Source organism: Polypterus senegalus, chromosome 10, assembly GCF_016835505.1.
Source record: "Polypterus senegalus isolate Bchr_013 chromosome 10, ASM1683550v1, whole genome shotgun sequence".
NCBI classification, from domain to species: Eukaryota; Metazoa; Chordata; class Cladistia; order Polypteriformes; family Polypteridae; genus Polypterus; species Polypterus senegalus.
The window spans coordinates 126,102,925-126,116,118 of record NC_053163.1 but is presented as its reverse complement, the minus strand read 5'-3'; the positions used below and the strand labels follow the sequence as shown (position 1 = coordinate 126,116,118).

General features: G+C 39.6%; 1 protein-coding gene across 3 annotated transcripts in view; it reads right to left on the bottom strand.

Annotated features, from left to right (window-relative positions):
• Window positions 1-13,194, bottom strand: part of alg13 (ALG13 UDP-N-acetylglucosaminyltransferase subunit) — a 137,759-nt gene that overhangs the window by 83,206 nt on the left and 41,359 nt on the right. For all 3 annotated transcript variants that reach the window (XM_039766547.1, XM_039766549.1, XM_039766548.1), the window contains exons 8-9: window positions 12,961-13,027; window positions 8,670-8,778 (exon numbers count right to left, since the gene is read on the bottom strand). In XM_039766547.1, the coding sequence (XP_039622481.1) occupies window positions 8,670-8,778; window positions 12,961-13,027 (176 nt within the window). The remainder of the gene's footprint in view (window positions 1-8,669; window positions 8,779-12,960; window positions 13,028-13,194) is intronic.

The following is a 13,194-nucleotide window of genomic DNA, read 5'->3' as shown; positions in this document are numbered from 1 at the left end:
GTCTTTTGCGTGTCAGTAAGATCGTTACCAATGGTAACATCGGTCTGAGAAACAGCAGCCAAGGAAGTGTTAACCTTTTGTCGGTCGTGCCATTCCTTCAAGAGGTTAATGTGTAAAATCTGGAATGGTTTGCGCCGGCCTGGTATTCTAACCTTGTAATTTACTGGACTCATACGCTCCTCAATAATGGCGGGGCCCTGCCATTTAGCTAAGAATTTGTGTGGATCCGAGGGAACCAGTACCAAAACACGATCGCCAGGTTTGAACTCACGGAGCTTGCTGCCTATCGTAAAGACGCTTCTGAGTTTCCTGTTCTCGTTGTTGGTGTTCCACAGCAATAGAGGAAAGCATAGAAATTCTGTCTTGCAACAAAATTAGTCGATCTGCAAAGCTTCGACCTTTGAGCTGCTCTCTCGCTTCCTATCCATTCCTCACGTACCACATCCAGGATGCCTCGCGCCGCCTGCCAATAACAACTCAAGGGACTCAAGCCAGTGGACGCCTGTGGTGATTCTCGCACCGCGTACAAAACAAAAGGTAGGACAGTGTTCCAGGTTGTGGGATCATTATGAGCAACTCATCTGATCATTTGTTTCAAAGTTTTGTTAAATCGCTTGGTTAAACCATTCGTTTGAGGATGGTAAACAGTAGTACTCAATTTCTTAATAGCAAAGCTGTCACACAATTGTTTCATCACGAGAAGTGAAAGGTGTGCCTTGATCAGTTAAGATTTCTCTAGGGATACCAATACGAGTAAAAGTTTCACATAGTGCTTTGGCTACAGTTGAAAAGTTGGCCTTTTTCAGCACAATCATTTCTGGATATCGTGTTGCATAATCAACCAACACCAGCAAATATTGGTACCCATCCTTAGTCTTAGGTAATGGTCTCACAATATCTAATCCCACACGCTGAAAGGGAACTTCCAATATGGGCATAGGACAAAGGGGAGCCCGAGGAGGCTTATAAGCAGAGACGATCTGGCAGTCTGGACATGAAGTACAAAACGTTCAACATCTTTTCCCATATTAAGCCAATAAAATCGTTTTGATAACCGGTCTCTAGTTTTGTCGGCACCGAGGTGCCCCCCCAAGATGTGTGAATGTGCCAGATGCAAAACAGTTTCCCTATGTGCTTCAGGTACCACCAGTTGTTCAATAAATTCCCCCTCCAAATGATCTGAGATCACTCTGAAAAGGCAACCGTCCTTTCTATAAAGTGTGGGGTTTTCACACCCCCGGAATTACGCTCTTGGTAATAAGAGTTATTAACAGGGAGAGCCTGTTTAAATGCATATTCTAATGAGCTATCAGTATGCTGCAAACGCACAAAATCTGATTGTTCGTTAACGCCGGTTTGTGTTCGGAGGCGTTTGCAATCTGGGAAGATGTAGAAGGACCAGCCCATTCTGGAAGATTGTCGGGGGTGACCTCCTCCGTCTCGCTGGAGAGATCGGGTTCAATATCTAAGTTGGGCTCTAGATTTTCCCCGGCCGCTACCAGTTCATCTTGGTTTTCTTCTTCTCCCCCACTAAGTTCATTAGTGGACTGGACTACTGGTCCCTTACATTTATTAATCAGTTTCGGAAAAAGGGCATTTCTCCGTCCTATTAGTAATGGCCAAGGGCACGAGTCTGAAATGGCAGACCAAACCTTAAAGTGGCGACCCTATAAGTTAAAGGAAGAAGTAAAGTCTGATAATCTTTAACATCACCATGTACACAGCGTATTTTTACAGTCTCACAGTCTCTAAGGCATTGTTCATTAAGACAGTCTCGTCTCACAATACAAAGGTCACTTCCCGAGTCTAACAATGCTGAGATTTCTCTGCCCCAATTTCACCGGGATCAACAAGCCATCTTTTCCATCCGGATATGTAATAGTTGAGCAACAAACCTCGGCCAGTCCAATCTCCATTGAATGAGCTGGAGACAAGTGACATTCTTTTGCCAAATGGCCGAGTTAGATAGATAGAGTTGATCACACCGGAAACATCTATGGTCGGCTCCGCTTCCGAAATATCCTCTGCGACGTCCACATCGACGTGCTCTGTAGTGTCCATGGTTTCCTCGGCCCGCTGTTGCCGCTGTCTCCCCAGAAACAGGCGTCTCATCTAGGACTGGATTTCCCGGGGTCCTACCTGACCCCATTCGATTTTCAGGTCCTGCACGTTCGTTCACAGGTTGCGAAGCAGCACAAAATTCACCGCTCTTTCTCCAATCGGAGTGTGAACCCTCTAATCGTCTCGACATAATCATTAATGATTTAATATCATGACATAGAAATTCATCTCTAAGAACTGCCGGCCAGTAATATATTCACGACAACTGTTTCCATCACGTCTCCTTCAAACCAGCAGTGCACTTTATGTATCAAATCTTGAATTTGCGCACAGATTGGGTCATCCATGTTTAGTTTCCAGTCATTAAGTGCATAAGTTTAAGACCTCTGAAATAAGTCTTCGGCGGCATCCATCTGTGCAACCACTCCTGGTACCACTTGTCACGCTTGGGTCACAGATTTGCACAGAGACACAGGAGGTCGTAGAAACAAGAAGGATTTTTATTCAAACACTGCAAACACATGAGCTTAAACATGCTCCATGACAAGTCAGAGATGACACTTCCGCTAGGAGCAGAGAGAGAGATAAAAGCAATCCTTTCCAAATCTGACAGGCGCTGCGCACGGCTTTTAAGTCGGCGGAGTACCGCGCGAGGCTTGTATTACACGTTATAGTGCAAGGATAAGGAGCAATGTGAGGGTAGTCAGTGTTTCAGGCTTTGTGGTTTTCCCAGGGGCATTTGTCTCTATTTGGGGTGCGATCAGACCTCCAGCTCACAATATATATATATATAATTCACTAAAGCAAGACACCCATGGAAAGCACACCGGAAGGGGCGTGGATTCACGAAGCTGCCGACAAGTAAGATACCTATGGCGCACGCAAGGAGGAGCCACGCCCACCAACTCCAAGACCATTGGATACAACAACTCCTCGCAGAGCCACGCCCACCAACTCGGGCTCGACGACACAGAAAGAACAGCGTCATTTATATTCGTCTGTCGTAGAGGCCTCATGTACCTCCGAGCCACCTTGACTGTTCATAGAGGCATGTTTCTCGCGGAGGTTAGTCGCCATATGCAGCGTGTAAAACAGTTTGCAAGGGGTATCCCATGGGATCCTTAAAACAATGCTTTACAACTGCGGTTAAAACACAATGAAGTAAGCAGTCTTTAAAAACCGAGTTTTCAGTTACGACGCACGACCGCATGCACCATACCAAACTGTTTTACACGCTACATACAGCAATTCGCATCCGCGACAAACATGCGTCGTCTTCACTCTCGGACAATTATATGTTACTTTCTCCAGAGTTCCATCTTTTCATTCACTTTCTGTTGTATCCTGAAAACCTCCCTTTTTAGACAACTGTGTCTTTCCAGAAGTGTTCAACCATCAATAAATAATTATGCGGAGTTTGTTATGCCGCAGTTTCACTATTGTGTTGTATTTTGCGCTCTCCAGAGTTCCATCTTTTCATTCACTTACTGTTATATTCTCACATCAACCCGTTTTAGACATCTGTGTGTCTTTCCAGAAGTGTTTAGCATTCAATAAATAAGTATACATGAGATTGACTGTGTGTCTACCCAGCGCAGAGAGGCGTGGGTAAGCCGTTGAACCCCATTTGGGCTGCAAGCCGTGGAATTCCCACTAAGTGTGACTCATATGCTCTCACTCATTGTGCACACCCCCCTCCTACCGTGGTCGGGTATCTTGGTGGATAATATATAGAAAAGCAGCCAAAACCAAGGGGTATCCCGTGGGGTCCTTAAAACATTCCTTTACAACTGAGGTTAAAACACAATGAAGTAAGCAGTCTTTAAACACCAAGTTTTCGGTTACGACACATGACCGCGTGCACCATAGCAAACTGTTTTACACACTACATACAGCAATTCACATCCACGACAAACATGCGTCTTCTTAGAGGCTCCTGCACTTTGTTCACATCCCCCTCCCATCTCGCTACTACCGTGGTCAGGTGTCTTGGTGGATTATATATAAAAAGGCAGCCAAAACCGCACAGAGCAATGAAAAGTCTAGAGTTCCATCTTTTCATTCACTTTCTGTTCTATCCTCAAACCCTCCCTTTTTAGACAACTGTGTCTTTCCAGAAGTGTTCAACCATCAATAATTATGCCGCGTTCGTTATGCCGCAGGTTCACTATTGTAGTGTATTTTGCTCTCTCCAGAGTTCCATCTTTTCATTCGCTTACTGTTGTATTCTCACACCAACCCGTTTTAGACAACCGTGTCTTTCCACAAGTGTTTAGCATTCAATAAATTATGAATGACGTTGAGTTTGTGTCTACCCGGCGTGGGTAAGCCATTGAACCCCATTCGAGCTGCAAACTGTGGAATTCCCACTTAGTGCGACTCATACACTCCCACTGGTAGCGTCCCAACCCTTTGTACACACCCCCCTCCCACCTCGCTACTACCGTGGTCGGGTGTCTTGGTGGATTATATATAGAAAAAGACGATGACTCAAGTGACGAGTTGGAGGTGGGAACATGAGCGGGCAGTGCATACTGAACAAGAAATCAGCAGACTAGCATGACGGACGGAGATGAATGGACGTCGTCCTCCTCTCCTCCAGTTCCAGACTCCGCGCCATGCACCCCCATCCCTCCGTCTGGCAGGAGAAGGCGCGAGGACGGATTGCCAGTTTTCAGTCACGGACGATTGTATGTTGGTTCGTTCCATGCATTGTTACAATGTTGCTTTTCTTGCTGATTTATTACATTACCAATTTTTCAAATGTTAATTTTATCCCTGTGCTTAAAAATCATTAAAAAAACGGCCTGATTATGCAGCGTATGGTACGCCATGGGTTGGCTAGTATAAATAATAATAAATAATACTACATTTTATAATTAACCGTTTTAACCTGGTACTCCACATAGCACAATTATAGCCCTGAATCCCTGTAGTTCAACTTCGGAGCTCACTTTCATTGTGTAATTTATACAGGTTATTTTTACGTGTAGACTTTAACCATGTGGATACAAAAAAAAAAAAAGTCAAAATGAATTAAATTAGTAAACTGAATGGCATAGATTTTTGGAGCACTACAGAAGTTTGATGTTGATCAAAACACAAGTCAATATGTTTAGGGATGTCAATGTCAGCTCTAAGACTCTCTTTTACATAGATAATGCCTATTCTTTATTTTCCAAAGTCTATATACTACAAACAAAAATGAACCCCAAGAAAAGCAGGAACGCGAAATGCTAGCGCTCATACAACCAATAATAAAATATAAGTATCCAAGAGAAACGTTCATCTCTCACTCATACACACACACACACACACACACACGTAAAAGTAGCACAATTTCACAGCTGAACACAGAGAAAAGGATTCTGTCCAATTTCTTGATTGGATTCTACATTCCTATGCCAGGTAATACCCAATTTTAACCAGTCAGCAGAAAGTGTGTAGCAATAGCCCATAAATCAACCCATCACAGGGCAATTACAAATAGAAAATTTTATAATTGCCATTCATTTTTGTATAAACAGGAATCCTCACCTAAAAAAGTTAATATGAACCAGTATAGTAAAAGACTTCAGGCTTCAGATAGACAGGGCAATAAACTGGCTCATTTCAGGTGCTTTGCTTGGGTGGGGGGAGAAAAGCCACAAGCTTTTGCAATGCGAATAGCTACAGCCATGTAGAAGTACATTTATGTTTTAAACTGCTGGCCTGCCTGTGTTACATGCACGTTTATAAAGAATTTCAGTTTGCACATGGTTCAACATATCAAAGATGGAACTGGATGGCAGTGGAACACCTGAAGGTGCGACTTTGGATTTGTACACAAACCCAAAGGAAAAGGTGTGGTTTACAATGTGAAAGAGGAATGTCTAAAATGGAGAATTGTTGGATCTGAGAGCAGAAAACCCATTATTCCTGTACTTCAACCTATGCATTTGATCAGAAGAGTTCTAAAATGCATTTAACAACTGTGGTATTCCAATAATGCCTTTGGGCAACATGTGTGTTTTTCAAATGCTTTATTGCCAAGTCAGAAGACTAAAATTGTTACAGTTCTCCACGTGAGCACATTTCATTTTTGTTACAATTACACTTTTTTCCTCCCATTGTTCAAAATTTCACAAGGAGTCAGTTGTAATAGCCAACATCTGTTCATCTTCCCAATTTTAACTGTAAAGTGATCAGAATGAAGAGATGATTTTGCCAGATATGCAACTTGGCTTGTCATTATCCTTTGTAATGAATTTGAATCTCTTTCAGGACTTCAGACTTTTTTTTCCTCCTTTGGTGGTTAATGTTCCAAAATTCTCATAACTGGAAGTAATACTGAACCTACAAATAAACTTCCATAAATTTCCATAGACCGAATATTTCTCTCCAAGGCTTTGGAAGTCAGCACATGGCATCATTTTTTCCATAGCACATACAGTTGTGAGCAAGCATTTCACAAATGAAAATTACTAAAGGCAAGTATAGAATCCTACTATCAAATGCACTTTGAGATGTCCATCATCTCAGTTAATATTAATTTGTGGAGTCGCAAGCAGGTGTATGCTCATGACTAGATACATCACTAGTACTCTGAAAATTATACTTACTGGTGTTTGGGCTATGCTCTTAAAATGCCTAAACCATTTCTTGGAGCAACTATTTTTAAAGACAATGTTGGTCAAAAAAAATTCTGAAAGTGTAACAGATTGCCTTTCATAAAGCCCACTGTAGGAGTCATTAGTGATAATTCAGCCTTCTATTCCACACACAAAAAAAAAAAAAAAGTGTCATACTTTTCCAACTTAGTTTTTGTTGCAACTAACCCACAATTCAGAGATAATTCTCTCATTCGTCGTGTTCCTCTATGGTAGTAATCGCAACATCGAGTCCAACTTTACAATTAGTAAACATATGGCAAAGCACTTGTGTTTGAAGCTGCCGTATTACATTACAGAAATAAAGAATCACTACATAAGTTGTATTCCAAGGTTTTAACATTGACTAAATACCCTTGCTCAGGTGTAAAACGCAAGTTAGCATAAATTTCAGTGTCTAGCATCTCACAGATCACAGGTTAATATGTGAACTTGATCTGAAGAAGCAATAGGCTAACAAGTTTTCTATTCCCTCGAGTAATAGTACTCTGGATGACCCCACTAAACTTGAAAAATTTGAGCAATAAGACAAATCAGTATGCTACAATGGGAAGGTCAAACATTTTAAATTTACTCTAACCTAAACCTATCTGAGCCACTTTTGAAAAGAATAAAGCTTTGTTCTTTGAGAATGCTACATTGACAACATTTTTAAATATTTACACAAATGGCGTTACTTTCCAGGCAGCAGTCATCCTAGGTATATACTTGCCTTGGACTTTTTTTTTAGCTATTTTTTAATCATTTATATATTATATAAATGTATAAGTGCATCAATTTGCAAAAACCATGTTGTTGTAAACCTGTTAGTATTTTTGTCCATTTGTTAAAAGTGATCTGTGATGAAATTCTGTATGAAATACTGTATGAAAAAAAAAAATCACTGATTATCTGCTGGAAGAAATAAAAGTTAGATTTTTTAAAAAAGATTATAAATGTGAATTCGGGTTCTCTTATGCTAAAAACATATGATCGATTCCAACTTAAGGGGCTACAAGTTGTGATTGTAACTAAATCATTATCATTAATTCAAATGTATCCTCTCTGGAATAAATAGACAATTCTTGATTAAAATCTTAATTCTCTGAACAGCAGATCACATTCCTGAATGCATGTACGAGTATCTCTCTTTAATACTAAGGAAAACCAGCACTAAATGGAGTAGTCAAATTAGCCAATTTTGTTTTCACAAAACATTACCAGGAACAACTTCAATTGTTCAATAAAGTCTCGGAAGCCACAGAATATGATAGGCAGCAGAAACAAACTTCAAATTAGGGATAATTTACAAATCAAAACAGTTTTGAATCCACAGAGATTTTTCCAGTAGTACCATTTTATGTGGAATGATTATCATAGGTGAAGAATTTACAAACATAAAATACCAGTTCTATCTGAAAGGCTTCAAAATACAATAAAACCACTCATTACAAACATTACCAATAACATCTGTTGGTTGGTTATCCTAATTCCATTCAAATGATAAAATTAACACTTGCATTAAGTTTTGCCGCTCTGTAATTAATAAAGCTTGAATATTTGAAGATTGTGTTTTTAATACAGGTACTGCTAAATTATCAAAAGGCATCAACACTTAGACCTCATCAGAAAATATCACATATTCAAAACTTTTCATTCATACTCCACAGATTAAAAACCCAGTAGTGTAAACTATTCCCATTTCATGGTTCCACCATTAACATCTAGTAGGTTTTGGTAGTGCACCTTTAGTTAAAAGGCTACATCTGCTTTCAGCATGTATCAGAAACCAGCTTTTTGTATTTTTATAAATGTGCTATGTGGGTCTTAAAAACTACTACAAGGCACATCAATATATTTCATTGTCCAATCTGACTGAAATATTTGAATTTAACAAGCAGACATGACAGAATTTCCAACTTAACAGTAAATTGTTAAATAATGCCTGCTAGAATTATTAAAATCAGACGTAAAACTTACCTTTCCTGCTGTCATGCCAAACATCAAACTCAATGTTGCGATAAATATCTGGATCAAGAGATTTCAAAACTTTGTAAGGAAAATAAATCTTTGATGGCCCATCAGTAATCTAAAAAGACATTACAAAATTGCATTTGAACCTTTTCAACCATTTTAAATAATCAAAAGAATTCAATATTTTCAAATCTATGTAATCTAATTTAGATTTGCAAGAGGACAATTTTAATTTCACTTAATTCTGAGCAGGGTTTTGCGGGCCTAAAGCCTAACCCAGCAATTTGGATGTATAAGACAGTATCAATCTCTGGACAGGGTGAACACACTGACAACCACCCACTAGACACACACACACACATTCATCCACTAGGGTCAATTTAGGGTCACCAATTCAACTAACCTGAATGTTTTCAGACTGTTGGAGGAAATCAGAGCACCCAAAATAATCCCTACATAGACAACCACACAAGTTGGACCCTGGGATGTGAACTCTGGTCTCCTTACTTTGTGGCATTTAAGATATACTGTAGCTTTGTTTTTAAATTATTCCACACCAGCTAAAAAGATTTCAGGTTGCCAGCACAATGCTCCAGTTCTGTACCCCCAGATTTCATTTAAGTGCACAGAAGGAAAAAACAAAGACCATTATACAATTTAACAAAGACGCGTAATCAAAATATAGACCGTTGAATGTCTGCCACATATAGATATTATACTGCATGGCATTTTAGGTATTAATCCCTTTCCGTTTGTACAAAAGTTACCTTTAACTAAGCTCTCTCTCAAGTTCTTGCTGAATAACTAATTTTAAAGTAAACTCTCTAGAATTTACCCTAGTTCCCTTCATAACTTAAAGCACATCTATAATGATAATGTTTGCCTGAGGTTAAGGTTAAGGGTGTTGACTTTCTCCTTATAGCTCATTTACCATAATCTTCCCATTATTTCTGTAACTCTATTTTTTCTAGGTCTGCTATGTCATTTTTGTAACATGGAGTTCAAATCTTCATATAAAAAAAATCACCCTTCGCTTGTACTATGGAAAGCAATATGTAATATACGACTTTTCATCTTTATACTTGCTTTGGTGCAGGTCCATTTCTTGTTTTAGGGCAGCTGCTAATCCACCCACCATAGTCTATGACACGATATGGATTAGCTAACATGTTAGCTACATTTTTATCTGAATCATTGGTATCAGAGTTTCAGCCTGAGACCAGATCACTTAGGAACACCACCTTTACCAACACCCAAAAGGCTATATGCACACTCTTTGGGATTCTGCGTCAGCCAGCTGCTGCACTTCTGGCGTTGAAATCAAAACAGACTAGCTATGGCATTTTTCACCCGATCGCTTCAAGAAACACCCATAATTATGGTAAATGACACAAGTCGCATTATTCATACACTTTGCCAAATGTCAGGAGCTAAAAACGAGAAGGGCTTCAAACTATAATGTATGTTTCAAACTGTATCCATAATTATGAAGGCAACATCCAGACATTTTAAAAAACTTGCGTCTAACATAAACCTGCATGAAACAAAATAGTTGATTACATTAGGCTTCTTTATTTAAAAAAAAAAAAAAAAAATTTCAATAATTAGCCATTAATCTTTATTCAGCAAAAGAATGAACTGGTATTGCATCATCAATAGCAGGTGCGCCTATAAAAGTGGAAGCAGTCCTCAATTGATTACAAGCCACCTCAAATTGTCATGTAAAGAGTAGAGAATCCATCTATTGTGATGCTTGGCGCCAATGTTACATTGGTGATAGAAGCGGGACATGGAGAGGACTTGCATTCCATCAACAGTACTTCGGAGACCTAAAACGAACCTGCTTGACTCTTCAGAGGAGGTTCTGGGGAATCTCGTGGCTCAGATCCATAATCTGGAGTGCCATTTGCAGCAGCAGTACAGGGATGGAGACAACTGAGAAACTGGCACCTCTGCATCTCCACCACCACTTCTCCATCTGCTAAAGTTCATTAGCCCAGGTGTACGGACACTGATGGAGCTTCAGGCTCATGCAGCTAGAAGAAAGTGTCACAGATTGGAGTTGCCACTGACCCCAAGTCAGCAGTAACAAGCAAAGCCAATGGTAAAAATGTGCAGGCAAAGGACAAGGTAGATTGTAGACGCATGGTGAAGCAGCGGTGAAAGGAGAGTCTCTAAGCTAAGATCCAGGCCTGGCATTTTGCAGTGCTAGTTCAGTAAAGGAAAACAGCAAAGAGACTGGAACATCTGTATCTCCACACAATAAAGTTTGCCTGCTTGCCTACAGCTGACAAGCACTGAACACAATGCTACATAGAACAGCACTTAACTTGCCGGTTGTGCCACCTGCCAGTGCATCATGCAACATTCTTGCTGTCCCATTTGACAACACATAGCTCCCAAACCCTACTGGTGTGTTCTTGTCACCGGCTGCACGACTGAAGCAGCAGAGAAGACCACCCCTCCATTTCAACAAGATTGTGCGCCAATGCAAAGAGTTGGAAGTGGCTACTGGGAAGAGTCAAGACTATGCAAGGTGCTGGATAAATTTTATCAGGCAGGGTTGAGTCACCAAAAGAATGAGATGGCATTACATGATCTATAGCAGGAGCACCCATAAAAACAGCAACTCTAAAGAGACCTTTTAAATATAGTAAGCCACCTCAAAGACCTATGTAAAGGGCAGAGAATCCATCCATTGCGGTGTTCGGCATTGATGCTACAATACACAAGTCTGCTGGACATTTTACCTTGTAAAAAAGCAAAGGTCTCTCTCTGAGCTAGCAAAATGGTGAATGCCAAACCGCTGCTTCATTGTAAGGGTCTCAGTTTGTTTCCTCAGTAGGAGCTTCTCCTCTCTAAGAGATGTTTTCATCAAGCGCTAGGTTAGCAACTGCTGAATCTGGAGCCAAAAGCATATTTGTGGTCCTCAAGGATTTTGCCATGCTCATCCGATATGTCGACCTTCGTTGGCCACTTTCTCCTCTCTCAAACCCCCGTTATACAAGTGAAATGGAGAAATCATTTCACTTAAACAATGCAGGAACCACTCCTTTATTCAACAGTAACCACCCAGTCTCAGAAAAATCCTTTTTAAAATGCTGGCTACAAACTCTGATATGGGGACTAACCATAAAGCTGTCTCTCTGGATAGCGACAATCCATTCAGATTGGGCTTCCGCACTGAATATATGAAAACTAAGTACCTAGTTCTGCTTACTGGAAGGTAAACAAATGTTTAGCTGTGCAGTTGTGTATGCTGAAATTTAGGCTCTCTCTCAGACATTCTCGCCACTAAACAAAAATCACAACTGCTGTATGGACAACAGAAGTGACTGAGCTGCTTGAAATTTCACTGGAAGTATGTCAGCACTACAGTGTGCATACAGTATAGCCTATTCTCAAATATAGCTTTTCATGCTTAAATCAATTTGCATCAGTCTGAACACTGCCTTGAATTTCTACTTCTTGTAGTTTGATCACTGCTCACTAAAGACAAACCTTATTTTAAAAAGTCTCTTTAAAAAACATGATAAATAACCACTATGGTGAAATGTGTAATTCCTTAAATAAAAATGGAAAATTAAAATCGACCCTGTTGACTTTTCCATAACGTAGATACACAGAGTACTTTGTTTTGTCTTTAAGAATAGATTCATTATAAAATTGTACGGCAACATTCCTTAAGGTAAATAGCCTAATGTTACCAATTTAAGCCCTATTCGATTATATACAATGCCCAAATGAGAATGCTCTTTAGGAGCTTCGCCCCCACCATCCATCTCAGAATATAAAAACTGATTTTCACAACTTAAGAAAAATATGAAGCCATTAAAACAGAGCCACAATTGTACTTGTTAACCAGAATAAGATAGACTTAACAAATTCAGCAAGTTTGACACACTTTGAATTCAATAAACACCTCAGAAAATGAGGCAACAGAAAAAAAAAATCTTTTAATTTAATCTTTAGTTCATACCAGTTTCAAAACTAGACATGTTCAACAAGGCAAACCTCATATAGCACCACCACATTGCTGCAATTGTCAAATTCATGGTTGTTATACACAGTACAACACGATTCTTCCTAACTGTTCTCCCAAAGACTACTGACAGTAGTACACTATACCAAGACCACAAGACTATTAGTACAACACCATACTATAAACATTCTAAATACAAAGACAAAATGTAAAAACGTGCTACCTCCACCCTTATCCCAAAGTTTAAAAAAAAAAAAAAAAAACTTCTATGCTAATAATATTTCGTAGAACATCCTGCAAGAGCAAACTTCTTACCTTCAAATCCTCCACTTTAGACATTTCTTCAGAAGCTTCAAAATGACATTTTTCATTGTCCTCTTTGCTGAAACCAACAATGCAAATAATTAGAGTATCCTGTATTTTACATAATCTATTCTGGTTCAAAAACTGTAGTCCATATATATCCCTTTTAACTTCTAGACTGAGAATATACTCTTGGCCAGATAGTTTTAGAAATAAGCCTTGGGTTGCAACATTTTTGCCATACAT